Source organism: Chenopodium quinoa, unplaced genomic scaffold, assembly GCF_001683475.1.
Source record: "Chenopodium quinoa cultivar QQ74 unplaced genomic scaffold, ASM168347v1, whole genome shotgun sequence".
NCBI classification, from domain to species: domain Eukaryota; kingdom Viridiplantae; phylum Streptophyta; class Magnoliopsida; order Caryophyllales; family Amaranthaceae; genus Chenopodium; species Chenopodium quinoa.
In genome coordinates, this window is record NW_018744093.1 from 2,826,451 (window position 1) to 2,852,584 (window position 26,134).

The 26,134-nt window shown below is 38.0% G+C and overlaps 2 protein-coding genes across 3 annotated transcripts; both read left to right on the top strand.

The window, feature by feature from the left end:
• Positions 1 to 7,350: 7,350 nt before the first annotated feature.
• LOC110692084 lies at positions 7,351 to 8,292 on the top strand. Its single transcript, XM_021869068.1, has one exon. It carries the CDS (start codon positions 7,351 to 7,353, stop codon positions 8,290 to 8,292), a length of 942 nt encoding a protein of 313 aa, XP_021724760.1.
• Positions 8,293 to 8,852: 560 nt separating this feature from the next.
• Positions 8,853 to 21,951, top strand: LOC110692142. 2 transcript variants are annotated; one of them, XM_021869144.1, is made up of 5 exons: positions 8,853 to 9,337; positions 11,364 to 11,564; positions 20,262 to 20,390; positions 21,244 to 21,375; positions 21,604 to 21,951. In XM_021869144.1, the coding sequence occupies exons 1-5, from the start codon at positions 9,287 to 9,289 to the stop codon at positions 21,739 to 21,741; spliced, it is 651 nt and encodes a 216-aa protein (XP_021724836.1). In that variant the 5' UTR covers positions 8,853 to 9,286; the 3' UTR covers positions 21,742 to 21,951. The 2 variants fall into 2 exon arrangements, with proteins under 2 accessions (XP_021724836.1, XP_021724835.1); XM_021869143.1 differs by having other exon boundaries at positions 8,855 to 9,337; positions 11,347 to 11,564; positions 21,604 to 21,950.
• Positions 21,952 to 26,134: the final 4,183 nt, after the last annotated feature.

Consider the following 26,134-nt stretch of genomic DNA (forward strand, 5'->3'; position numbering starts at 1 on the left):
AACAAGCGCATTTGCTAATCAATAGGCTGAGGTTGTGCGGCCGGTCCGCCCAGGTATGCGGCCTGGTTGTACGACATACCATATTGCCCATACTGCCCGTACGTTGGGGTTATAAGCGACAATACTGCTTCACAATTATGGGGCATCTGAAATTGAGGTGGTTGTGTTAAAGGAACTCGAGTTGGAGTATGATGAGCTTGGCTCCTGCTGGTCCTGGCCGAGCTGGTATGCTTGGAGAGGGTGTTGTTGGAGAATTCATCCGACATGGTAGGAGTAGAGGCAGTGTCAGAGTAGTGTGCCTGCTCCTGCCACTTGTGCCGGAGATAGTCTCTAGTATCCTTCCAGCGTTGGGACGGCTCATTTAGCTGCCTGAGAGGCTACTTAGTCTGCCCCCCAACCGACCTCGATTTCTCAAGAAGCTTGGACCAGTTCATCCGAGGCACCCTTGGAGACCTCTGAACAGGGTATTCCCGGTGTCCTCAGTGTTGGCCGTCTTGCCCTGGGGTTTTTCTTTTGGACGCCCTCTCCTTCTCTTCTGGACGGCTATCTAGAAGAAGAGGGAATCTTACCCTCAAGGTCCTTTTGGAGCTTTTCCAAGGCGGCCTTCAAGGAAGAAGCCGTGACAGGGGGAACCTCGGCCTCATGGAATGAAGCGGTCAAAGGATCGCTAGTGTTGATTGTTGTAATGATATTTTCTACATGTCCGTCCTCACCAGGACCGGGTGTCTAACCATCTTTAGCCATTTCAGATGTGTATCCCCATAGACTGCGCCAAATGTTTTGAGGTTTTTTGGAATCCCTAGAGATACAGGTCGTGAATACAGCCGTACGGTCTTGGACACCTACAAAATAACGAATATTTCGATTGACGGAATATTCGCCTATGATGATCAAGTTAGTGACCGAAAAACGAAGTAATGTAGAGAGAGAAAGTTAAGAGAAGTTGGAGCAATTCAATACTCTAGAATGATATGTCTTAATGCACCCTTCCCATCATAAATTATTGGGGTATTTATAGGGGTGGGAATGTGTGTCACTTTAGGGTTGGTACCCTAAAAAGGTGGGCTCTGATTGGCGGCGTAATCAGGAGAGGACATGTGTCTTTTGTGGGCGCCGTTTTAGCGCTTTTCTCGAGATTTGGGCCTCTTGATGTAAGGAGGCATTTATCTTATTCAGGTGCTCTTAGGGTTGTCACGTGTCATCTTCCTATAGGGACATGTGTCGCCTTTTCATTGGGCCACGTGTCACTATGGGATTGGACCACGTGTTGAGATATTTTTTTACCCAAAAAAGTTTTAACCTTAAAAAGTGTGCTGGAATTTTATATAAACATTATAATTGAGTTTTAGCTATGGGGTTTTAATTACCCATTTAAAGAAAGAGTTTTGAGGGCTTTAAACCAAAATTTCAGCTTATTAGAAAGGTATTAAAGTGTTTAAAAGTTCCTGGAAATTTGTGTAATCAAGGGATTGATTGAGTTATGTACTTGGTATTGTAGGAGACTTTAAGTTTGAGATACTTCTAGCATTCTAGCTAGTTGGGAAGACATTTTAAGGTATGTATGCACGTAGGATGTGTTAATTACGCATAGTAGCGTGTTGGAAGTTAAATTTGGTATCAAGTAAGAGATTAGTATCATGTTAAGTTGTTGTTGTAATATTTGGAATGATTAAATGATTATCCATGTCATATATGTAAGAATGTGAGTATGTTGGAATTATTATTATGAGCTTGATACAAGTTGAAAGTAATTGAATCATGTTATATATTATTTATTATTCATCATCAAGAAGGCATGTATTTAATAAGCAAGGCTTATGTTTATTGAAAAGAGCTAAAGTTATATTTATTGAGCATGATTCATGATTTTATTCCCACCCATGTATTATTGCAGTTGAGTTAAGGAAGTTAGTTTATTTATTTACTCACGTAAGTTGAGGTTGAGTCGTTAAGGAAGTTTATTTGTGCATTATATGCACCAAGGTAGAAATAGTGCAATTTTGTGCACAAAACTAGGAAAAGAACGTTGATTAAAAAGAATTGTATGTGCTCACTAATTAATTCAAGAATTAAATTGAAGTATGTGTTGATGATTGTTGTGTTGTATTCTTAATTGATTGGTTGGAGTACATGTTAAATTGGTAAATCACGTAAAGTGTAAGAGGATATGCACCAAAACTCTTGGAACGTATACACCTGGAGTACGAACATATGGGGGAAGTTATAGGGTTTTATATTTAACTATAGCTTCTACAGGGGTACATGAAGCTGTATTTTCTTTTATTATTCATGCGCTGCAATTCTGTCACAAGTGTGACATAATAGGTGCCAACTTGGGTAGCTCCCTAGTTGAAAGCCCAATATTTTAAAAGGGCTAAGTAAGGAAAAAAAAACCCGTTCGATGTGTAATCTAAAGCTATTTATTAATAAATAAAATATAGTCATGAGTCAAAGGTAAGTTGACTTGTGTTGTATGGCGAGCATGTTTTATTTATTTATTTATTGTCTATTGCTAGGATATTCATGTTAGAGTGATTGTTCCTATTGGTGCAAATGTACTCAACTTTTGCTGATTCGTACGTTGTTGTTTGTGTTTGGCTTTTCTTTGGGTTGGCTCTACTATGATTCATTTTAATGGCGAGTAGTGAGGTTGAAATAAAGAGAAGTACAGGTAGAGGAAGCATATCAAGCATGATGGGATTGAGCGAAAAGGGTTATATGTTTCTTTGCTTTGTTTCTTATTGTATTAGATTATTTATGAAATTGTTGACACTAACATATAATTATTGTTTTAATATTTTAGATTGGTTTTAAAGGGCCTTTCATGGTTCCAAGTTATGTTTAATGTAAGTTGGTTTTAAAGTTTGAGTTTGGTTTTATTAAACTTTATTTCGTTTGAGTTTTTTAAAAGTTAGTCTTCCATTGTGTGACTTTGAAAAGCCTTAGCCGTTATCACGGTGGAGGTAATATTTTGGTTATTTCCTAAGTTTGTATTTTATTGTAGAAAAAAGGGTATTTTAAAAGAAGAAAATTTTCCAGAGTATTACACATGAACTGCCACACATAACTTGTCATCTAGTTTACTTAATATAGTAACCATACAGGTGTAGGTTAGTGTTTATTTTGTTATGCTTTAGTCCATTTTGTATTCTAGTTATGTGTATTTTGTTGTTTTGACCATGTCAATGTGTAGGCAGTCATGTTGGAACAATTTTGACATGAAACACTATGTGTAATTTCAAGTTGTTTTGCAATTATGTTAATCAATGTTTTTTATTTGTGTATTTAATCCATTTGTAGACTTACTTTGTAGACTTACATGCAACATAGTCACACACATAAAACACTTACCTTTAAATCCATCAAAAAGCTTTTTTTTTCATCCTAATTGCATAAGTTGGTACCTTAACAACAACTTACAAATAAAGTTGTTGGAACAATACAGCCTTAGCAATTACCTTGTCAAATGAGTCCTTTCATCATTTGGATTTTTTATAGAGTATCATGAACATAGGGGATTCATTGCTTGCTATAAGCAAAACATTGACATTTGGGACTCAAACAAGGCCATAGTTGCAACCAAGTATAGGTTCTCTCAAAAAGTGTCATTGAGAGCACATATGGGACTCGACTAAACAAACAATTGTAGTCATCATCCATCAACACATCATTCGTCTTGCCATCATATGCAGAAATAAGGAAAGAGTATCATGAACAACAACTAGAATCATGAACCAACACCAACAAGGATGAACAACCAACAACAACCAAGATGGGCCCAACAACAATAAGGATCAACAACCATCAACAACAACAACAACAATCACCAACAAACAACAACAACAACTAGGAATAACCATGAGCCAATAACAAACAGGATCCAACATGAAATAGGATCAAAAACATCCAACCAAAGGGAGTCTAAGCTTTTGAACTAAATACAGTAACAATAATATCACATCCAAAATCAGTCAACCAAGGATATAACAGGGACTTTGATCAATAAATTCTTGAATTTAGACACATAAATACCACAACAATTTAGAAATTAAAGGATTATTAATAGTTACGCTACTAGGTCAGTAATATCCAAAGTACTCAGGGTGAAACTCCCTCAGATAACCCAGGGTTAATTTGGTCCTCTTCAATTGGGTAACTAAATCTAACCCTCTTTGTTCCTGAAGAAGGGCACTCAGTCTGCTATTTAAGAGGGAGGTCCTTCACTTCCTCAGGATATGAGTCAGCAGTATCATCAATAAGAGGGGTTGTTTTCCCTAGATCTGAACCACCCGCATCATGAACAACAACCACATAACCCTCAACGCCAGGGGGGTTCTTCCCCTTAACATCCTTAGCACCACCATTTCCTTTGGAAACAACGATCGCAACAACTTCCTCAACCGGATCTGATTTTTGAATAAGCTCATCATCATCAGAAAGCTCAACAACCTCCACATCCCTACCCCGCATCCTTTGCCGAGCCCTAAACGCAGCAGTTCGCATTGGTTTCATGGCCCTAGTACCCTTAACACATTTGTACCTTGTGTATGAAGAAGAACCTTGTGTTTTTGTCGAAGTAGCGGAAATTGCCTCATAAGAGATTAGATCTGAGGTGTTTTTCTTACCCAAATTCTTTTTTGGGGTTTTTTCTTTTGGAGGACTCATTAAAGGACGATTTTCAGAGAGAAAAAGGAAGATATGAGGAGAGACATAAATTTGAATACAAAAGAGAAGTGAGAGGGGGACTAAGTTTTTTTAGGGTTTGAAATGTAGAGAAGAAACTTGTTTTAGAGAAGCTCCATGGCGTAAATGCAAGTGGTTGGGGAAGAGCATTCAATGAATGCAATTGGGAAGATGAACAATCAGATCTGAATTGGAATTTGGAAAGACATATTGTTGGGGAAGTGATTCTGATTTTTTTGGTTGGAATGATTATGTTGATTTGTTAGATGACTATTCAATGGCTACATAAAAATTGTGGCCACTGTATAAGTTTTCAATCTAGACCCATTATCGGTTAGGAGGAGATCTCATCCATTCATTTAATTAACCCTATTTTAAAAAATAAAAATTCCAAAGTAAAAAAAAAAATCTTATCAAAAACTACTTTGTCCCAAAAAAAAAAAAAAAATGCTTCTCCATTATTGTCGTACTAAATTAACGTCGTGACATACTCCATATAAGTTTCGATTTTGCAGGTGGTTTCCAACGAACCTTTCTTTCCATAGGAGATTGGTTACTTTCCATACACAATATAATCTCATTGGGAGTTCTAATTATATAATCGAATACAATACGAAATAAACTATACTCGGTTGCGTTAGATTACAATTTATGGAAGAAAGGTACAAAGAAGATGATTAATGGTGAAATTTAGCGGATGAAGTTTTGTTTTTGTTGTAAATGGCCTTTGATTCTTTAAAGACAAATTCATGGTATTTGGAGTAGTAGATGATTCGGTAATGTAGAGAGGAAAAAGATAAAACAAATAATTTTTAATTTAATGACAAATAAAAAATTTTGTTAAGTCAACTCAATGAATGATGTTGATTCGATATTGGCAAATGTACGGTAATGATTTAAAAATTACAATGGCTACAAAATTTATGTAGCCATTGTAAAATTGTCCTTGTTAGATTAGGCCATTTAATGATTTCTGATTAGGTGTATAGTTAATTGTTAATGATTTTTAAGTAAGGGTATTTTGGTGTTTTTGCCTGAAAAAACTTATCATTTTTGGATTTTTTTTGTTGAGATTAATGCTTAGCACCCATTTATTATAGTACATGTTGCGATTAATATTTAACGGATGGTTTATATAAGCCAAGGGGGGGAGGAAGAATACAAAGTTGGTGTCCAACTTTTGACTCCCTAAATTGTCCCTAAAAAACATTTTAAAAATAGTAATAAAGAAATTACAATATTCTATACAATAATGTCAGTTTCCTAAATTTAATCACAATTTAGAATCTTCCAAAAATTTTAAAAAATAAAAATTGGCTTAAAGAGACACTCAACATATTAGGAGAATCAAATAAAATAAAATAATCACTACTAATAATGGCTGTGTAAAATAATATTAACCTCTATGCAATCGAGAATCTTCCTAAAATATTAACTAAGAACCTCAAAAAATTAGATTACAAATAAATGAGAGGGCTTTAAACTTCAAAAACAAGCTTGAAATGCATTAAACAAGACGCCAGAGTTGTAAAAGCAATTGTACTTATGGAAAGACATCAAACTCATAATATCAGCTTTGTGGAATACGTCTTTACTACATCAACGCCGCACGCATCGCGTGTATATCTTCCAATTAACTTTATCTTATGTGACAACCTTACCACCTTTTTTTTATAGGAAGAGAATCATATCTTCTAATTAACTTTATCTTATTGCTAACTATGAGAGTATGTTAACAAACCTCATTTTATTGTTGTCCATAAATTTTACACGTTGTTCACATTACACGGTTCGTACCTCATCAAAACAAGTAAACAACCTTTTTCTCACATAATATTACCCAATCACAAAATGAACTTCGATTACCCTATCTTCAAGATTTCATGTACATGTAACATACCACAAAAACGGACGTTTTAGGAAACTAAGCTTCCCGAAGAAAATAATTACAAATTTGGTTGCGTGGCAAAAGTATTTACAAAAATAAGCTTCTGGAGTAAACCGCTGCCTCGGACAGCGTTTTACCCTCTATTTTTTTTTAAAAAAATTCTGCTACAAAAACGCTGCCCCAGGCAGCGTTTTTATAGTTTGAATTTTTTTTTCCTCGTTTATTTTTTTTTAAAATTAATTAAAAAAAAAGGCAACAGCATAAAACGCTGCCCCAGGCAGCGTCTTATCTTGTTAATGAAACGCTGCCCCACGCAGCGTTTCTGTCTGGTTGTACGCCAAGGAGAAAGCTGTAGCAGAGATATTTGGGGATTGGGAGAGTTCTTACGAGAGACTTCCACAATTCATGCAGGCACTCCAACGATCAAACCCGGGTACGTGTGTCGTGTGGATATACAAAGCCTTGGTGGACGGTGTATACTACAGTAACTTGGAGGTGTTTGAACGAGTGTTCTGGGCATTCGGTCCTTGTATTGACGGTTTTAAACTTTGCATGCCTGTGATCTGCATCGATGGGACGCACCTCTACGGGAAGTACAAGGGAAACACTGTTGGTGGCTGCAAGACGCAAGCTTTCAGGTATTTCCACTAGCATTCGCGGTGGTGGAAGGGGAAAACACTTCTAGCTGGTCTTGGTTTCTGGGTTGCATTCGGGTTCATGTCACGCAAAGAGATGGGTTGTGCATTATATCTGATCGACATCCAGGCATAATTGCAGCAATGAGTGATCCTAACGTTGGATTCACTGAGTCGCGAGCCTGTCATAGGTTTTGTGTTCGCCACATAGCGTCTAACTTGAGGACACACGTGCGAAGCAACGAGATGAGAGATGCGTTCAAGGGTGCGGCTTACCAAAGGCAAGAAAGAAAACTCCACACTGATTTGTGTTTCATCGGTCAGGAGTGTCCCAAGGCCATGGAGTACATTGTTCAAGTCCCTTTCAGTGCCTGGTCTCTCTTTCACGATGCAGGTCGCCGATTTGGGATATGTACTACTAACTTCTCTGAAACTTTTAACAATGTGCTTAAAGGAGCCCGGTTTCTACCGATCATGTCTCTTGTCGAGTTAACTTTCTACAGGGTTAACAAGTACTTCACGCTTAGAAGGGAGTCTTCTGAGACGAGGTATGAACTAGGACTTCCATACCCCCCCAAGGTCATTGCCATTCTTGAGAAGAACACTGCAACTGCAAGATATCACAGGGTCGAAGCATATAATCGCCGATTGCATATTTACCAGGTCACAACTGAAAAGGGGGAGCGATTTGGTTGCAAGGGAGGTCATAAGCATACGGTTAACTTTCAACTTCTGACGTGTACGTGCAACAAACCGAAGATATTCCATCTCCCATGTTCTCACGTTCTAGCCGTTTGTGCGACGTACTCATTGTCAGAGCGTCCATGGGTAGACCCTTCGCTTCAATCAAAGGCCTACACCGACACGTATGCAGCCCAATTATGGCCTATCCCCTGTGAGACAACTTGGGAGCAGTACGTCGGCCCGAAGATCATTGCCGACAGCAGCATGGTTCGTGGGAGAGGGCGACCGAGGTCAAAACGCATACGCAACGAAATGGATGAGACTAACCGGCCACCCACCAGATGTAGCAGATGCCATCAGCAAGGTCACAACAGGACAACGTGTCCAGCCAGAACGACGTAGAACATTACTTTTGAGTTGTTATTTGGTTTGCTGTAACAGATAAAACAATAACATTTGCTGTAACAGATAATACTTGTTAAATCATATTTGTGTTTAATCTATACCGTAGTCAGTGAACAGATACCATGGACAGAGAGGTGCATTTGCCCGGACCGCTTGACCCTTCCGTGCTTACACTCCAGGCCACGCACCGGAGCACTGCCGTATGGGGTTGGAGGTGGTGGAAGGAGGTTGGGGGTGGTGTTGGAAGGATGTTGAGGGTTGGGGCAAGAAACTGGTTTGGTGCTGCCAACCAGGTAAAACGCTGCCTGGGGCAGCGTTTTATGCTGTTGCCTTTTTTTTTAATTAATTTTAAAAAAAAATAAACGAGGAAAAAAAAAAAGTCAAACTATAAAAACGCTGCCTGGGGCAGCGTTTTTGTAGCAGAATTTTTTTTTTAAAAAAATAGAGGGTAAAACGCTGCCCGAGGCAGCGGTTTACCCCAGAAGCTTATTTTTGTAAATACTTTTGCCACGCAACCAAATTTGTAATTATTTTCTTCAGGAAGCTTAGTTTCCTAAAACGTCCCACAAAAACAGTACATGACCCAACAACAACCAGCATTAGCAGACTAGCAGTACCACATTCAGTTATTCCATGGCCTCATTCTTATTCACTATCCCTCCTACTTCTACTGCATCATTCTTCCCCAAAATCACACCCATTTCAAACCCAAACCCAATTTCCAAAATCACAAAACTTTTGGGACAATCCCATTATTATTCAACTCCCAGAATTACTCCTTCCATAACAGCATTATCAGCAAGCTCAGCAATGGCTTCTACTGTTGAAAAGCCTGAAACTTTAAAGAGTAAAGTTGTTCCTGCCATTATTGTTGGTGGTGGAAGAGTTGGTAGAGCTTTACAAGACATGGGTAATGGTGATGATTTGTTGATTAAAAGAGGGGATTTTGTGCCTCTTGATTTTGATGGCCCCATTTTAGTTTGTACTAGAAATGATGATCTTGAGGGTGTTCTTCAAGTTACTCCTCAATCTCGTTGGAAAGGTTAGGGTTCTAACCTTCATTCATTTTTTCATTGTGCCTTTTGATTTATTATAATGCTGATTTATGTGATTAAGTTTCAGTAATTATTATAAGGTTTATTTATAAATTTCTAATATTTGAAAGGGTTTTTATTAGGGTAATTTAATCCTGATGTCGTGCAAGATAATGCCAATGTGTTGAAAATCTTGAAACAAATTGATTTGTGTGTATGGAGTATATAATTTTGTAACAAGACGAAGTTGCGGATTTGTAAATTTATCATTGGGTTACTGGTTTTAGTTGCTAATATTTGAAGGTGTTTCATGTAATCAAATTGTTTTTCTGTGGTACATCCATCATACAGTCGTGTACAATAATGCCGTTTCGATTTTATTTTTCATGTGGAAATTCCCCTGGTGGACATGTTCCATAGTGGACTAGTATTGTTGGATAAATTTCCCCTGGTGGACATATTCCCCAGTGAACTAGTTTTGTTGGTTAAATTTCCCCTGGTGGATTATTTTTGTTGGACATTTGATTTCCGAGTTGAAGTAATTGAGCACCTGTAGACCCAAGCGGGGCGGTATCTTGAAACCACACATTGTTATACTATAGTCAAATTCAGAGCATATCGATAGGTAGTGGATCATTGGTGAAAACTGAAGAGTGTCCACATATGCAATGCATTTGAGACTTTTGAATTATTAACTACCAAGTCAGTAAGTCTAATCAACTTAATTTCTCTTTAAATTTTGTGCATAACCAAAAGCAGCGGTTAACTTGGTATGGAGGAATACTTGGTTGTACATGAAATTTGAGGGTTGGGTTTGTTAAATCAACAATTTTATATAATGGTTCTGTTCGGTGAGGAGTCAGCACAAAGACCACCAATGGTGGAATATTTTTTGGAGTATTATTTGTAGCTTATGGCTGCGTAGGAATGCTTGGGTTTACGAAGGGAAAAAAAAAAAAGATATTGGGGAGCTTTTACAAAAATCTGTGAGCTTGGTGGATGAGTATTAACATGTGATGGAAGCTAATAGCATTTGTGTGAAGGCTCCGATATTCCCCACTCACTGGTCTGCACCAAGTTTTGGGGTATTAAGGTAAATTCTGATGCTGCATTTTCAGCAATGATCATGTGGGGCTGGGGGCTGTGATGAGAGATTTAGCTGGTGATGTTGTAGCTTCTACTTGCCAGTGCGTTTGATGTTGATATTGCTGAGGCTATTGCATTGCGATATGCTTTGAGTATCACCCTTGAATCAGGTTTCAACAAGCTCTGCCTTGAAACTGACTTCCTCAAGTTATAAAACTGCTTGGTGAAATCTGATGTTAACTCTACAGCGTTTGGTTCGATTGTTATTGATATTTTGCAGCTCTCAAACTCTTGTCTTTCCTGTTCTTTTCTATTGTAAATAGGGAAGGGAACTGGGTTGCTCATAGTTTAGCATCCTTAAGTAGCAGTTATGGGATCTTAGGGTCTGAATGGAAGACCTCCCTGGTGCTCTCTTTGAGCTTGTAATGGCTGATTTAAGCCCTCCTATTGCTTAATAAATTCATTTGCTGTTCCCGTCAAAAAAAAAAAAAAAAACAAAAAAAAAAAAGTGAAAATATTCCTAAAACCTCTGTACACAATCCAACAAGGACATACACATCCTTTCCCTTGCTCATGGCCAATCTTTCATTACTTTGATGTGTTTATATAAGAATTGATGAAGAGAAGTATTTTCTCTTCTGAATTCTGTTAGGCCTTGTCTTGCTTGCCTTTTTTTTTTTTTCACATATATTAGTATATATCTCATTTACTGTTTATTTTTATTTTTATAGTAGTTATATATGAGTTTTCATAGTGATATACTGATATTGACATTAGAGAACTAACTGGTTGCCCTAATGTCAATTTTTTAGCACTGCTATAAACTACACTGTATGTACAATTAGATACATTTGAATATGCTTGGTGATATATTAAAAATTTCTGTTTCGATCATGTTGATGATGGTTGTATCCTACTCACAATCTGGCAGATTTGGTCTTTTTCCAGAATGGGATGCTGGAGCCATGGTTTCATAGTAAAGGTCTTGGTGATGCTGACCAACTTTTGGCATATTTTGCGGTGGCTAAGCTTGGTGAACCCCCAATTGATGGTAAGACAGACACTAATCCAGAAGGTCTGACAGCAGCTTTCGGCAAATGGGCTCCTGCGGTAGCAGAAAGATTACGTGCTGGAGGCCTTTCTTGTAAGGTAAACACTCTGGGTTTGCAATTTTGTGTGTGTACATTAATTATGTTGCAATTCATTTCATGCAATTTCAAAGGACCTTGCTATAGTGAACTTGTTGACCCTCTATATATATGAGAATAGATCTTGGCCATTGGATTAGAAGAGATCTAATGATTGGGAGTGGATGCATCCACTATTGAAGATAACTAGACTTTTGTTTTACAAGTTAGGACATGTTGTACATTTATTTAGGATGTATAATATGTACATACAAGAAGAAAAGAGAATGAATAATATCCAAAGCAATATAGAACATATGCAATGGAAATTTAGAACAACACACTTAAATTTTTAGAGCATGGACTCTAATGGCTTATAATAATGCTTAAAGTTATTTAAAACACAAGCTTTAACTTGAAAAATGCGAACTTATTCTATGGGTGTTTTTACTGTTCACCTGAACTTGTCTTATCTTATCTAGAATTACCCTAAACTTATTAAACTTTATTAGAACTTATTTTAGTTGTAAGTTGAACTTGAGTTTCTCTTATCAATCAGAACTTTTTTTTTTTCTTGAACTTATCTTACTAAAACTTACATTTCCCGAAATAAGTTAATATAAGGCAAATAAAACATGGACCGAAACTTCCGTACATCTAAGCTTGAGCTTTGGCTTCAATGGAGTCTACTTGAGGACTGAGGATTATTATTTTTGAGGGGAGAGACTATTTTAGAGCAGGGTAAAACAAAATTAAATCCATACCTAAATTTCATTGAATTTGTGAAGAGCTTGGTTGAATTTAAGCTTGAAGCTTTAGTGGGTATTGTTCTTATATGAGAAGAAATACTAATTAAGAACATTACAATTAGTTTATAGAGCATAGGACATGTTCTCACATAAGGGAGGTGTTCTTACTAGAGCTTTTCACTTAATTTGTAGTTTTATTATATTCTTCCAATTTTACCTTGAGTTGTGCATTAAATTGTTTGTCTTTGTTCCACGAATGAAGAGTTTTGTAATTTTGGAGCTTGATCCAATGGAATGCTCCAACCTTCTCTTTAAAAAAAAATTGTGAGTCACTGTTTATGCTAAATTTCGTACCTAGGATTTGATGTGAGATACGGGCTACAAATCAACTACATTAAAATAAAGAATATTTAATGCGGAAAGTAAATGATGGAAAAATAAAGAAAGAGAGGGGAGACACGATATGGTGACGCGGAAAACCCCGATAAAGGTAGGTAAAAACCGCGGGTGGCAATGAGGCCACCAATTCACTATAATACGGGCATAAAGCCAATAATTACAAGTACAATGTGTATTTGATGCATATAAATTACAATGTAATCTGTGGTTTATATACACGGGTGTACAGTGCTCATCATACACCCGGATAAATAAAAAAAAGGCGGAAAGAACATCCTGTGTTTCATAAAGAACATACATGTATTTGACAAAGAACATGGTTGTATTTGACAAAAACATGCATTACCAAAGAACATAAAGATATAATAAAAAGAACGAGATAAAAGCTTGATAAAATTTTCTGAAAAATTACACATTATTAACGGGAAAAATTTAGAAGTGATAAATAATCGAGTAGGGCCGGGCCATATCATAATTTCTCGTGCTCAAACCCGTAGAAAAGTAGCGGGTTTTCGGGCTTTTTTCGAACCCGGATCGAGTTTTAACTAAAAATGCATTTTTAGGTTTGCCCAAACCCACCCTATTTCGGGCCGAATCGGGTCGGGATGTGAGTCATGTCAATGTTGATCACCTCTTAAAAAATCCTTACCAAAGATATCATTTCCCCAAAAAATAGTTTTCTATCTCTCCAAAAAAAAAATCAACTTCCCATAATAATTTAGTTTTTTTTTACTCTAACATTATTTTCAATTAAAAATAATTTAAGATTTCAATATCAAATTTCAAAATACCAAATGTTAAAAAGAACATAATTTATATTGTAAAGTACATATAGTTAATACCTAAATAACACACTAATCAAACTCAAAGAATGTGCGATAATAAAAGTAATTTAAATATGACATGATAATAAAAAATAGAATTTGGGCGTCACTACGACCTTAAAGAACATACACGCCAAATTCAAAGAACATACTTTGTATTATTAAACCCAAAAAAAAATATGTTTATAAACATATGTTAAATAACATAAGTTATAATGTAAAGAACATATAATTTTACTCAAAGAACACACTGATCACACTCAAATAACATATTAAAGGTATGTTCTTTGTCAAACATAGGTATGTTCTTTATCAAACACTATATGTTCTTTCCGCCTTTTTTTGTTTACCCGGGTGCACCATGAGCATGGTGCACCCGGGTGTATTATCTAATTTTCATTACAATGTAGATAAATATAAGTAAATGGAGGGCATGACATTCAGTGTATAGTAGTACATACGGTAGAGGTATTAATTTGATGGAGTATTGTGTGTAGGAATTTATCTTTGTAATGGTGTAAAGTAGATTAAAATATAGTAGATTGGTAGTAGCATTTGTGGTGGAATAAACTATAGTAGTTTTACTCCTAGTGGAATAAAAATACGAAAGGCTTAGATGATATTCGTAGAGGATAAACTTCTTATTTAGGATTGGAATATAGTAGTTGGTTAGGAACTCTTAGTGGAAGATTTAGGTGGATGGAGATCATATATTAGATAGTAGGAATAGTATATAATGTATGTTGAGAGGGAGCTTATACGTGACATCAGTTGATCTTTCATAGGAAGAGGTTATTCCCTATTTATAGAACTTCAAGTAGTAGCTAATAGACGGTTTGAGAAAGATGAGGGTACCCTCCATGAAAATAGGAGATAGTGGTTATTCACTCTTTTACTTGGTCTTTTGCTGAATAGACCTTATGGAGTGTACATTCGGTCAACGACTTCAATAGACTTCTTCTTAGCAAGAGAGATTATCTCCTTGATTTTAGGGAGCATGGCTAATTGTCTTGACCTATTCCACCGTTTTTGGTCGTCGGTCGTTGACTACCATCGTCGGTCAACCAATGTACAAAATTACACCATAACAATGGCCCTTATTTTCTTAGTTGGAGCACGACAACTAGGAAAATTATACTCAGTTTCACTTTTCACCCATTTCAATGTTAGTGTCGTTGCCTTTGTGTCTTGACTCTTAAAGCCTTCGTCGTCGATCTTTTTCTGATGTCATAATTTGTTCATATGTAAGCTTAAGTATGTGTCACGTAAGAGTCGATGACGTCGTTGAACGTTGTTCGTCGACGTCGAAAGGTATTCATCGACGGCAAAGGCTAGTCATCATCGTCGGAAGGTATTCGTCGACGTCACATGATAGTCGTCGACGACAACGGACGGAAGCTGGTGTCCCCGATGACGGACAGAAGCTGATGTCTTCGACGACGGACGGAAGCTGGTGTTGTCAATGACGGACAAAAGCTGGTGTCGTTGACGACGGACGGAAACTGGTGTCGTCAATGATGGGAACTGTTGGTCGACGTCGAACGCTGGTCATGACAATGGTTGCAACGTTGGTCGAACATCGTCAACAACTAGTAAACTAGCGACAAGGCCAAAACAGGTGACTCGGGTGCTAAGACCATTCAAGAATTGAAAGTGACAATGTCTGCATGGTTTGTTCATTGGCGATGATGCCAAATCTCAAATGTCGTTACATAGGTTGAGTACTTCGACAATTAGATGATAGAGAAAAACTTTAAATATGGATAATGATTATAAAAAGAAAAATAAGAGAACAAATATACTTACTTTTGATCCTGCACCAACATATGTTAGAAGATAATAACTCATTAATATGAAAGTCATTAGGTTAAAGCCATTAAACCGAACCTGTTGATGATCGTAATGTTGCTTTAGGGTTTGTTACTCGAAAGCAGGCAATTGAATCGTCTTGACATAATATCATGTCAACTACCATGAATATTACATAAAAATAAACGATGACACGTTAGCTCTTTGTCATGACATGGTGTCAAACCCATTTGGGCGAAAAAAACTCTTTTCAACGTAGTGTCCGGCGGCAAGGCCACGTATGTAATTTGAATGCAATCGATAAAGATTTTCTTAATGTATTAACTCATTTTCTGGCGTTAAAGCTAATCAGAGAACTTTGTTGCGATGTCTGACGCTAAGGTCATTGAAAGTATTTAGTGTTCACACTTGGCGTCACTCATAATAAATTCAGGCCATTAACATTTCAAACGTTGTCTTTGTACGGAGACAACATTCGATCGCTTTGTCTCGTGCTTAAAGCACAAAATATTTATCGTATGTGATAACTTTTGTAACATTCTTGAAAATAAAGACTTAGTGAGCAAATATAATCATTGCATGGCTTTGTATTGGAGGATAAACTCTAATGTAATTCCTGAGCTACCGACATTTGGGCATTATGTGTCTATATTACGGATGCATCAAGAAAACCAAATTAAATTAGAGAACGAAAAATAAAATGTTTCACAGGCAAATGCATAACATAATTTTTTCTAAAACGATTTTTATCGACACTAACGATACTCTATATGCTTATGACACTTTGTAGACTTAAGACACTATATGTGCTTGTGCGCTTTGCGGTGTTTCGTTTGTCAGTATGATCAATCGTTACGATTAATCCTTTCGATGTACTTTTGAAGAATAACTTATAAAAAAGTTATACTATCGTTGTATGGCCATCGTTGTGCGCCAATACCCCTTGCGTCCTGGCGTCTGACGCTGAACACGAAGGATTAAACTGGTACTTCAAGTACGGTGTTTGGCGTCTGACACTAGGGTCTATTTTGCCCGGGATTTGTTTGATACAATGTTCTTTTGAGCGGCAGTTTTCCTCATCCCTTTTGGGGATGTCAGAACTGGCGCCTTTGTGAGTAATTGTCGTTTGAAGCTTTGGTCATGACCTTTTTCCCTTTGACATCGTTGTTCATTGCATTCTCAAAATATAGGATAAAGCAATGGCTATTCTTTCGACGTCTTGGTTAGTGACTTATCGTTAGCATTTGAAATATGTTGTTAAAATAATCGCTATTTCTAAAAATAGCATACATCATTAACATGTAAGTAACATAAAGTAAGAATGATAAAGAATATGACGACCAAATCAAATATATTTGAATGGGTTATAGTTTACTTTCGTGTCGTCATGGCCCTTGATCACAATCATCTGATGTTCCAATCCTTTGTCAATATCTCTACAATTTGCTAGCGTGACCCTTTGTCGTCATCACCATGAATTTGAGGTTTTGTCTCCACAGGTGTCATCATAAACCTTGCTTACGCCATCATCTTCATGGCGTCGAGGTATATGATGTTGTCATACATAATATTGAAATCATTACGCTTAACTTCGGCTTCGAGTAACCGGTTCGTCGTCACTCTAAACACTAACGTCGGATTTTTGCATCAAATCATTAATAAATTGAAAATGTTAAGTGTAAACGACGCATAAAAAGATTTAAATATTGCATATGACATTCATTTATAAATCAAAGTGTAACCAAATGTTTCATCACAAGAATTACTGATAACCAATTAATAATAATAAATGAGCCAAGTAACGAAAACATAATTTAACTATGGGTATTGTTATGTCAACAAAGATGATGGAGAAAATAAGTAAAACTAGTAGAATCATGTCAATGACAATGCTAATTAGAAAATCAAAGTAATAATACGTTAATGAAGATGATCAATAGAAACAAAAATAAATACTTTAAGATAGGCAACCAATTAAAGATCATGATCATGATCATGACAAATGTAAATTTAGAAATTAAAATTGATAATGTGGCGTATCTTGGTGGTGTTGATGACTGCCACACTTAGTGATATGTTAGATTGAAGGCGGCATGTATTAAATAATAGAAATTTACCTTAAGGAGATGTCATTGTGATATAGCCCCCAATGTTGAGTCACTCGAGAAGATCTCATTCGTGTCTAGCCTCCATTGTCCCATATGTGATCTTGGGTGTCAAGCCCCCAACATCATGTTCTAGGTTGACGTTGTATCTATAATTGTTTTCTCACATAAAACTGTATTGTTAACTAATTAAGCAAATATCATACTTCGCCATATATATTCGAAATTACATTAAATATTCGTAATCGTATAAAGAATGTATGACAAACAAAGTATTATAATAATGGATCAAAGTAAAATGATCGAAGTGTTAGGAACTAAAACCGCCTTTAAAATAAAAAAGTATTGACATAGTCATAATAACCAAAGCATTAAGTATTAGAGCATTGAGAATTAACAAGCGTTAAATGACAAAAAAGAATCGAAGCATTAGAATAATATTCAAAGTATAATATCTTGCCCCCTTGTGGCAACTTCATGAAAAATGCAAATATACGAAATGAAGTTAGCCACAAAATATAATGTTACTGTCAACTTGTTTCTGTTGTTGATGACAATATTCCGATGTCACAATCAATTAGCGTTATAAATCTCCACCTATAATCTTACTTTATCTAAAATTACGCTTGGTACATAGGTTAGTCATCATAAGATATATATAAGCATTACTTAAGCTTATGTCATGATATATAATTGGACTAGGTTGTCTACGATATTACTGACTGGTGTCGTCGTCGAAATTGCCGGTAACAGATGACATCGAGCTGTTATTGACGACGTCAAATTGCTCACTGATGACTGCAATGACCTTATTGGCATCAACATTGATGGTTGGCGTCACTTGACTACTTTAATACCTGTTTCACCGACAACATCCCCTAAAAATGATGTTAGTTAAACAAAAAATAATATTGTGTATGACGGCAAACCCTGAATTTTGTGACATCACGAGACCCGTGACTTAAAGCGGCGTTTTCCATGACGTCATTCCCTTTAAGTGTGATGTTTACTTCATTGATGACGTATAGTCTGTCATAGCTTAAAGGAGACATAAAATAGTTAGTTAAATTAAACCACAAGGAGGAACATTACCAGAACTCTTAAGGCCGTCAAGGATAATCGCCTTATTGTAGCATTTTGAGTTGGGTTGGCGTCGATCACCACTTTGACGTCGATCGCTATCTTATCGTCAACGATCACCACCTCTAACAATTGTCACATGTCACATGGCATCATCATTCTGTCGCATCGTCACCGCCCGTCACGACGCCATCGTCCTGTCGCCGACGTCATCATTCCGTCACGTCACCATTTCGTCATGACGTCACCATCTTGTTGCCGGGACCACGAACAATTCTTATGCGGTTAAAGTCACTTTACGGGATTGGATATATCTTGATGATGGGAATGTGTTTGAATGTTGGAGAGCAACTTTTGTAGGGTTAAGATTTTAATCTAGTTGCATCCTCATAGACGACGCCAAATTGTTTATGCTAAAGTTCGTACCTAGGATTTGACGTGGGATACGGGCTACGGATCAACTAAATTAAAATAAAAAATATTGAATGCGGAAAGTAAATGACGGGAAAATAAAGAAAGAGAGGGCAAACACGATATGGTAACGCGGAAAACCCCGATAAAAGTAGGTAAAAACCACGGGTGGCAATGAGGCCACTAAACCACTATAAGACGGGCATAAAGCCTATAATTACAAGTACAATGTGTATTTGATGCATATAGAATACAATGTAGATTAATATAAGTAAATGGAGGGCATGACATTCAGTGTATAGTAGTACATACGGAAGAGGTATTAATTTGATGGAGTATTGTGTGTAGGAGTTTGTCTTTGTAATGGTGTAAAGTAGATTAAAATATAGTAGATTGGTAGTAGCATTTGTGGTAGAATAAACTATAGTAGTTTTACTTCTAGTGGAATAAGGATACGAAAGGCTAAGATGATATTCGTAGAGGATAAACTTCTTATTTAGGATTAGAATATAGTAGTTGGTTAGGAACTCTTAGTGGAAGATTTAGGTGGATGGAGATCATATATTAGATAGTAGGAATAGTATATAATGTATGTTGAGAGGGAGCTTATACGTGAGATCAGTTGATCTTTCATAGGAGGAGGTTATTCCCTATTTAAAGAACTTCAAGTTGTAGCTAATAGACGGGTGGAGAAAAATTAGGGTGCCCTCCATGAAAATAGGAGATGGTGGTTATTCACTCTTTTACTGGGTCTTTTGCTGAATGTAGACCTTATGGAGTGTACATACAGTCAACGACTTCAATAGACTTCTTCTTAGAAAGAGAGATTATCTCCTTGATTTTAGGGAGCATGGCTAACTTGACCAATTCCACCGTTCTTGGTCGTCGGTCTTTGACTACCATCGTCGGTCAACCAATGTACAAAATTACCCCATAACAGTCACTTAGTAAATTTTGCATTGGAAGGTCTTTAATGAAGAAACAGGATAGTGATTGAGATAAAAAGAAAATGTGAAAGTCAATTTTGGAAGCCACTGCATAATATTAAATTCAAACTTTTTGGCAAATTTAAGTTACTAGTACTTAAAAATGAATTTAAAAAAATGAGTTTGGAATAAAAATATATTTATAAGTTTATATAAAGAGATGTATCAAGTTATCAAATAAAAAATATAGCTTTAAAAGAATAAAAGTTATGTTGGGATTGTTATGATAATATTCCTATGTCATTTCTGATGTTAGAATTTGATTAGCAGTAATAATCCGTCCATTGCACTGCCGCATGGGCCTATATTTAGAGCATATTAAATAAGTAAATTTTCTTGATTGCTGATGACTGCAGGTACTTGATAAGGAATCATTTCAGAAACAGATGTTAGAGAAACTGATATGGATCTCAGCATTTATGCTTGTTGGAGCCCGTCATCCTGGAGCAACAGTGGGTACTGTAGAGAAGGAATACCGATCAGAGGTATGGTTAAATTTAATGAAATTTGATTGTTAAGATGGCCAACTTAAATTCTCCTTCATTGTGCCAGATGTATTAAAAGTTCCATAACAGGATCTAGCCCCTAATTTCCTAAGCTCATCATGTATATGTGGTCTGCTCATGCCCCATCCTTAGGGAAATGGAATATACCATCATCCTTCTTGCTGACACTTATTTCTCAACAATTCCTGGTTTTTTTTTCTTCTTCTTCTTCTTCTTTCTTTCTTTTCCTCTTCTATGGAATACTTAGCTCTTAGTCTTGCTGAATATTCCATAGTTTCTTCTTATTTGATGCTTCCTGGAAGAAGATACTAGTCGAGGTTGAGCTTATTTTCTTGGCTGTATATCGTTAGAATTTCCATGCCTTCTAACTGATGCAGGATGTCAAGACATATATGTGTTGATGACACAAAATAAAACAGGAAAAAAAAAGGGAAAGCAACATATGTGAACTTTGAATTATGCAGAGATTCATATTTATTGGTTTAAGCATAGAGGACCAAGGAGAAAGCCGAGAAACTAGAGTTCATCCATATAGATGTGTGTGGCCTATTGAAGACGATTACCAATTTGATTGTTGTATTGATGATTATACTAAGGATTCTTGAAGCTTCAATATTAAATGCTGAAGAGAGCTCACTGTATTACTGAATAAGTTGCTGCTTTTCTTCTACTGTACTTCTTAACACAAGCTTGTATTATAAGGCAATTCACTCGTGTTAGTGTGCATAATTTTGCGTGTAGACGAGAATATAAATCAGCTTATGAAGGTTTAGATCTATCGATTATTATAAATTTTCTTTGCATACAACCTCAACTGTCGACATGTTTTCAGGTGTCAGCTCTTATTGCTGAACTTGCATCTGCAGCTGCAACAGAAAAGGGCTTGGCATTTGAAGAAGGAATAGAAGAAAGATTATGTGCCTATTCACGTACTGTAGCACACTTCCCCACGGCAGTAAAAGAGGTGAATCTCATCTCTTTTTTATCAATGATCTCTGACATTTATATTGTTTATCCATTCCTTATTATTCTTAATTATCGAGTTCTGCTATTAAAGGACTTCAGAGAGATGGCCAGACTGCTGTAGAACATGGGACGGCTCCAAATTGAAAGAGAAAATCACTAGGGAGATTATGTTATTTTCCGCTTAGCCCTATATGTTTCTAATGCTTTCATTAATCTATTCTTGCAGTTCAAATGGAGAAACGGCTGGTTCTATTCACTTTCCGATAAGGCAATTTCTGAAGGAAAACCTGATCCTTGCCCCTTTCACACTGCATGGCTAGAAGAATTAAATATTGTGCAAAGAACAGAGTTGGTATGCAAGTGAACATCAAAAGTGTACCAGGGATCAAAATTTTCTGTATTTATTATGTAACACTACTAGAGAAATCACCATTCTTTTACTTGTTAATCTAGTTGCATCCATTAACTATTTCAGTATTCAGGATTGCTTTTTCAGACGTGATTTCAGAAAATTAATACAAGTCAATACATAATTTTATGTATAAAATTATCAATAATTTCAGACGTCATTGTTTCCACCACTCATACTTTGAAATTTGAGGTTTTGATATCCTGTACAAGTACAACAGTACATGACCAAATCAACTAAAACGTTAAACTGATGATTGAAGTCTAGAATTGCTTTTTATAATCTTAACTATTCTACTTACATCTTACTTCGTATCATATTAGAGTCAATTAAACTACCTAAAACTATATAACCCTTTTAAATTGTAACACAAAAACAATGAGTAGGTTGTATCTGACAAATTTTAATTATTTTAAATACTTTCTCCGTTTTCAATTAGATGCATCACTTTTCAGATATGAAAGTTTAAATTTAGATCATCAATTTCCCTTTTAGTGAATTAATTGTCCCTATCTCTCTCATATCACATGGGCTTTATTTATTTATTTATTTATTTATTTATTTTTCCTCTATCTCTCTCAACTCCAAAAATTGCCTAGGAGTCCACAATTTCAAAATTGGTGCATCTAGTAAAAAATGGACGAAGTAAGAATAATGCAACACCCTTATAATACTGAGATAGACTAATAGCGTCTGTTTCGGTTGAAAACAATAGGACCTTCGGCCGGTCCTTTTCGGTGGGAGAAGACTGATCTCGATCCAAGTTATGACTGGGTCGAGGGTTTCCTGCACAGCAAACACATGTAAACTAGCATCAGGGGTTGTGCCGAGGAAGGCCCCTTCGATGCTAAAGTCAGTACAGTGTTTTGAGAGAAAGCTATGCAAGAGAGTTAATTGTTTGAGGCTTTATGTGCACGAATGTAAAGAAAGACAATTGAAGGTTTTTATACCTTAGCTCAATAGATGAATGGACCTTGAAATCAAGTGGGCTTGCCACGTTGACTGGACCATTGACTAACTTGGCATTTGGACTGGAGAGTTGAACCTTGCTTTTGGGCTTATGTAATTAAAACATTTGGACCGGCCCAATTGAAGTTACTTGGACCCAAACAACTTGCCCCCCAGACCCGATTCGGAAGCATGACGGGTCGGGTTTTGACTTGCAAAATGGAGGGAAGTAAATGGTTTAATTAAAATTTGAATCTGGGTAGTTATTGAGGTAGTAACTGCCATTTAGAGAGTAATTAGGGAAGATGGAAGGTTTTATGGGTAGTTGACTAGGGAAGTGTTTAACGGTTGCATTTAAGTCGAGTTAGTGGGGCTTTTAGTGGTACGGACTCCAGGAATTCTTGCTTCCGGAAACCTACTTAAGCCACTGATTCCACTCTCTCTCCTCATTTCTTGCAAACTCTTTCTTCCGATCTTCGCTAATTGACCCTTGACAAAACGCTTTCCTTTTTCCCAACATTCTCTGCATTTCTGGACCTGAAGCCGAAGTTCGTTGCTTCGAGTTTGTAGATCGGCAAATTCCGCTTTTGATAAAGGTAATTTCTCTCGAAGATTCTTCAGATTTCTTAGATTTTTTAAAGCATCCCCTTTCTTCCCGATTTCTCGATTTTCCGGACAAAAATGGCTTAAAACTGAGGCAAGAGACCTATAGTTGCTGAAGAGGAAGAGGAAACTCCTCATTTGTTTCCTCGACGAAATCAACCACTTGGGCCGACGCCGCCTTTAAGCAACTGAATCTCTCGTCCCAAGGTGGACACTGGGGCTTCTTCAAGTGAGGCTCCCATTACTGCAGTGCCGCTCACGTCAGTGCCTTTCCGAGGCTCGGAAGAGGCTAGCACCTCCGGCAGTGGTTCGGCGACTGGACCCGGGAGTTGCCAACTGGGGCCACAGAATGGGATACCCCCTCCCCAAAAAAACTATGAGCTGATGACCACCGCTTCGTATGACTGGTGGGTCAACGGGAGTGCTCTGCATTGCCTGGCCAAGCAAATAGAAGTTTTCTATGGCATTATGGAAGAGGATGGCAACTGTTGCCGAATGCCCACTGCTGAGGACAGAATTCATCGGCCCCCTCCTGGTTACATTGGGGTGTACATCAGGCAGTTGCAGTTCGGGCTCTGGTTTCCTCTGCACTCCTTCGTGGTCGAAGTGCTGAACGGGTACAACATCTCGTTGTGCCAGCTAACCCTCGCCAGCATCCGAAGAGTGATGACGTTCATTTGGGTGTGCCTTTTCTATGGGTTCGCGCCGAGCATCCATGTTTTTCGAAAACTCCATAAGCTGATGCCGAACCAACAATCAGATGAACATCACGGTGCTAGCTGGTGGCGGATTGAAACCTAAAGGGGGTACCTTACCACCTGGCCGAATGATACTTCGGATAAGGACTGGCGAGGCCAGTGGATCTGGGTTCGGGCTCCTGCTAAGGAGGGTCATCCGAACTATTTTAGGGGACCGAGGTATCTGAGCCAGCTAGATCCTCAGATGAGCATGATTAGGCTGGATGAGTTCAATGCCGAAGAAAAGGAGCTGCTGACCCTTTTTGGCAAGAAGAGGAATCCGGGGGGCACTGGCCGAATGGCCTAAGTGCCATCAATTTGGTTGCCCTGTTACCACTACATCTTCCAAGAGAAGATGCTCGTTGCTGTTGGCCTCAGCCAAAAGTACCAAGTGTTTCGGGGTTTTCTGATGTCCTGCGGGAGAGTTACAACTCCGAGACTGGAACCGGGCGCCTGTACCTGCAAAACAACGGAGACTCCGGGTGTTAGGAGCTCCGCCTCAGACGGTCAAGTTAGTACTTGTTTTAGGAGTAATTAATGCGGAAAAAAGGTAGAGTGTTTTCTCTAGGTGAGAGTAATTAATTGGCATAATCCCCTTTAATGAGGATTAGTAAATGTATTTATAGTCTTGGGACGTGTGCCAGTCCTAGGTTTAGGTCAACCTAGGGCTGATTGGGCTTCCACAAGTCTTTGGGCCTAGGTGGCCGGTTTTCCCACTTGGCATGGGGGAGGCCACGTGGCGTAACACAAGTGGTCCATGGTGGACCGATCAACGCCTGACATATGGAAGGCTCCTAATGGCCCATGTGGCGGACACATGGCATGGCCTGATTGGTCCATTTGTCAGACGATGATTGGTTAGGGAAAAATCCCCTAATCATTTGCCCCTCACAGGTGGCATGTGACTGTTCACATGTCACCTGTGACAGGTGTCGGCCTGTAACAGGCGACGGTCTGCTACAGGTGTCACTTGGTGAATGGCCGAAGGTTTTTCCCGCTCATTTTTGAATTTTTGGAAGTGACCCTTCGACTTCTCATTTTGCCTATATAAGGGCGTGTTGACTTCAGGTTTACTTTCACACTTGAAATCTTTTGAAAGAGAACACTCGGATCCCTGAACTTGCTCTGACATTTTGGACATTAATAGCCTACCGCCTGATCTGTCAAGTGGGCTGATTTTTCAGATCTCTGCTATTTACAACGTCACTTCTTCAATTATTCAGGTAACCGTCTGTTCTCTTACTTTTCTTTTTTGTTTCTTTTGAACTATGGTACCTCGAAAGCACCCGGCACGACCTAGGGTAGTGATCAGTCGGTCACCAGGGACGGCTGAATCTAGGACCAGGAGTGCCGCCTGCCCCTTTTCGAACCAAACTTTTCCCTTTATACATTGCCCGACTGTCTCTGTGTCTGTGCAGAACTAAGAGAACTGCCAGGATCACCTACTCTGATGGCTCGAACTAAGAGAACTGCCAGGATCACCTACTCTGATGGCTCCTCCTTCTATGTGCCGGTCAGCGAGACATTTGACCAGGCGCCTGATGCTGAAATCAACCAAAGCGGCTCTGTTGCTGAAAGCTCAGAGGAGGGAGCCAAGGTGTTCCCTACCCATTTCACTGTTGACTTAGCCAGTCGACAGTTGACCACTACAGAAGGAGAGGGGTCGGTCCCCTCTATGAGAGACGAGGAGTCGAACTCTTCTGATAGTGAGTCCTGCTCTAGTTCCTCAAGCCATCATTCCCTGAACTCAGAGGAGAGGCACTCCCGACTGCACGAGTCAAGACTCTCTCATGCGGTTGAAAAGGGGGACGAATGGTCAGAACCATTCGCCTTTAACAGGGAGTTGAACACTGCTTATTTCTGCCATGTCCCAAAGGGCCGCATTAAGGCCATGAAAGAAAAACCGGACTCCTTCTTATCGGACTATGTGATGGGTCCAGATTTTGATTTATTCGTGTCGGATATTGAGGATGCGGTAGTCTGGCCTGAAATGATCAGTTATGGGGACGCCTGCTTTGGTTGCTATGAGGCGGCCATTAAGGCGGGGCTTCGATTTCCCC

Bases quoted from the DNA above. Each gene is read 5' to 3' on its own strand.
- LOC110692084 (XM_021869068.1), top strand. From the start codon at position 7,351: ATGAGTGATCCTAACGTTGGATTCACTGAGTCGCGAGCCTGTCATAGG.
- LOC110692142 (XM_021869143.1), top strand. From the start codon at position 8,929: ATGGCCTCATTCTTATTCACTATCCCTCCTACTTCTACTGCATCATTC. The intron at 9,338-11,346 runs GTTAGGGTTCTA...ACAATCTGGCAG, and splicing joins TCCTCAATCTCGTTGGAAAG to ATTTGGTCTTTTTCCAGAAT. The intron at 20,391-21,243 runs GTATGGTTAAAT...ACATGTTTTCAG, and splicing joins AGAAGGAATACCGATCAGAG to GTGTCAGCTCTTATTGCTGA.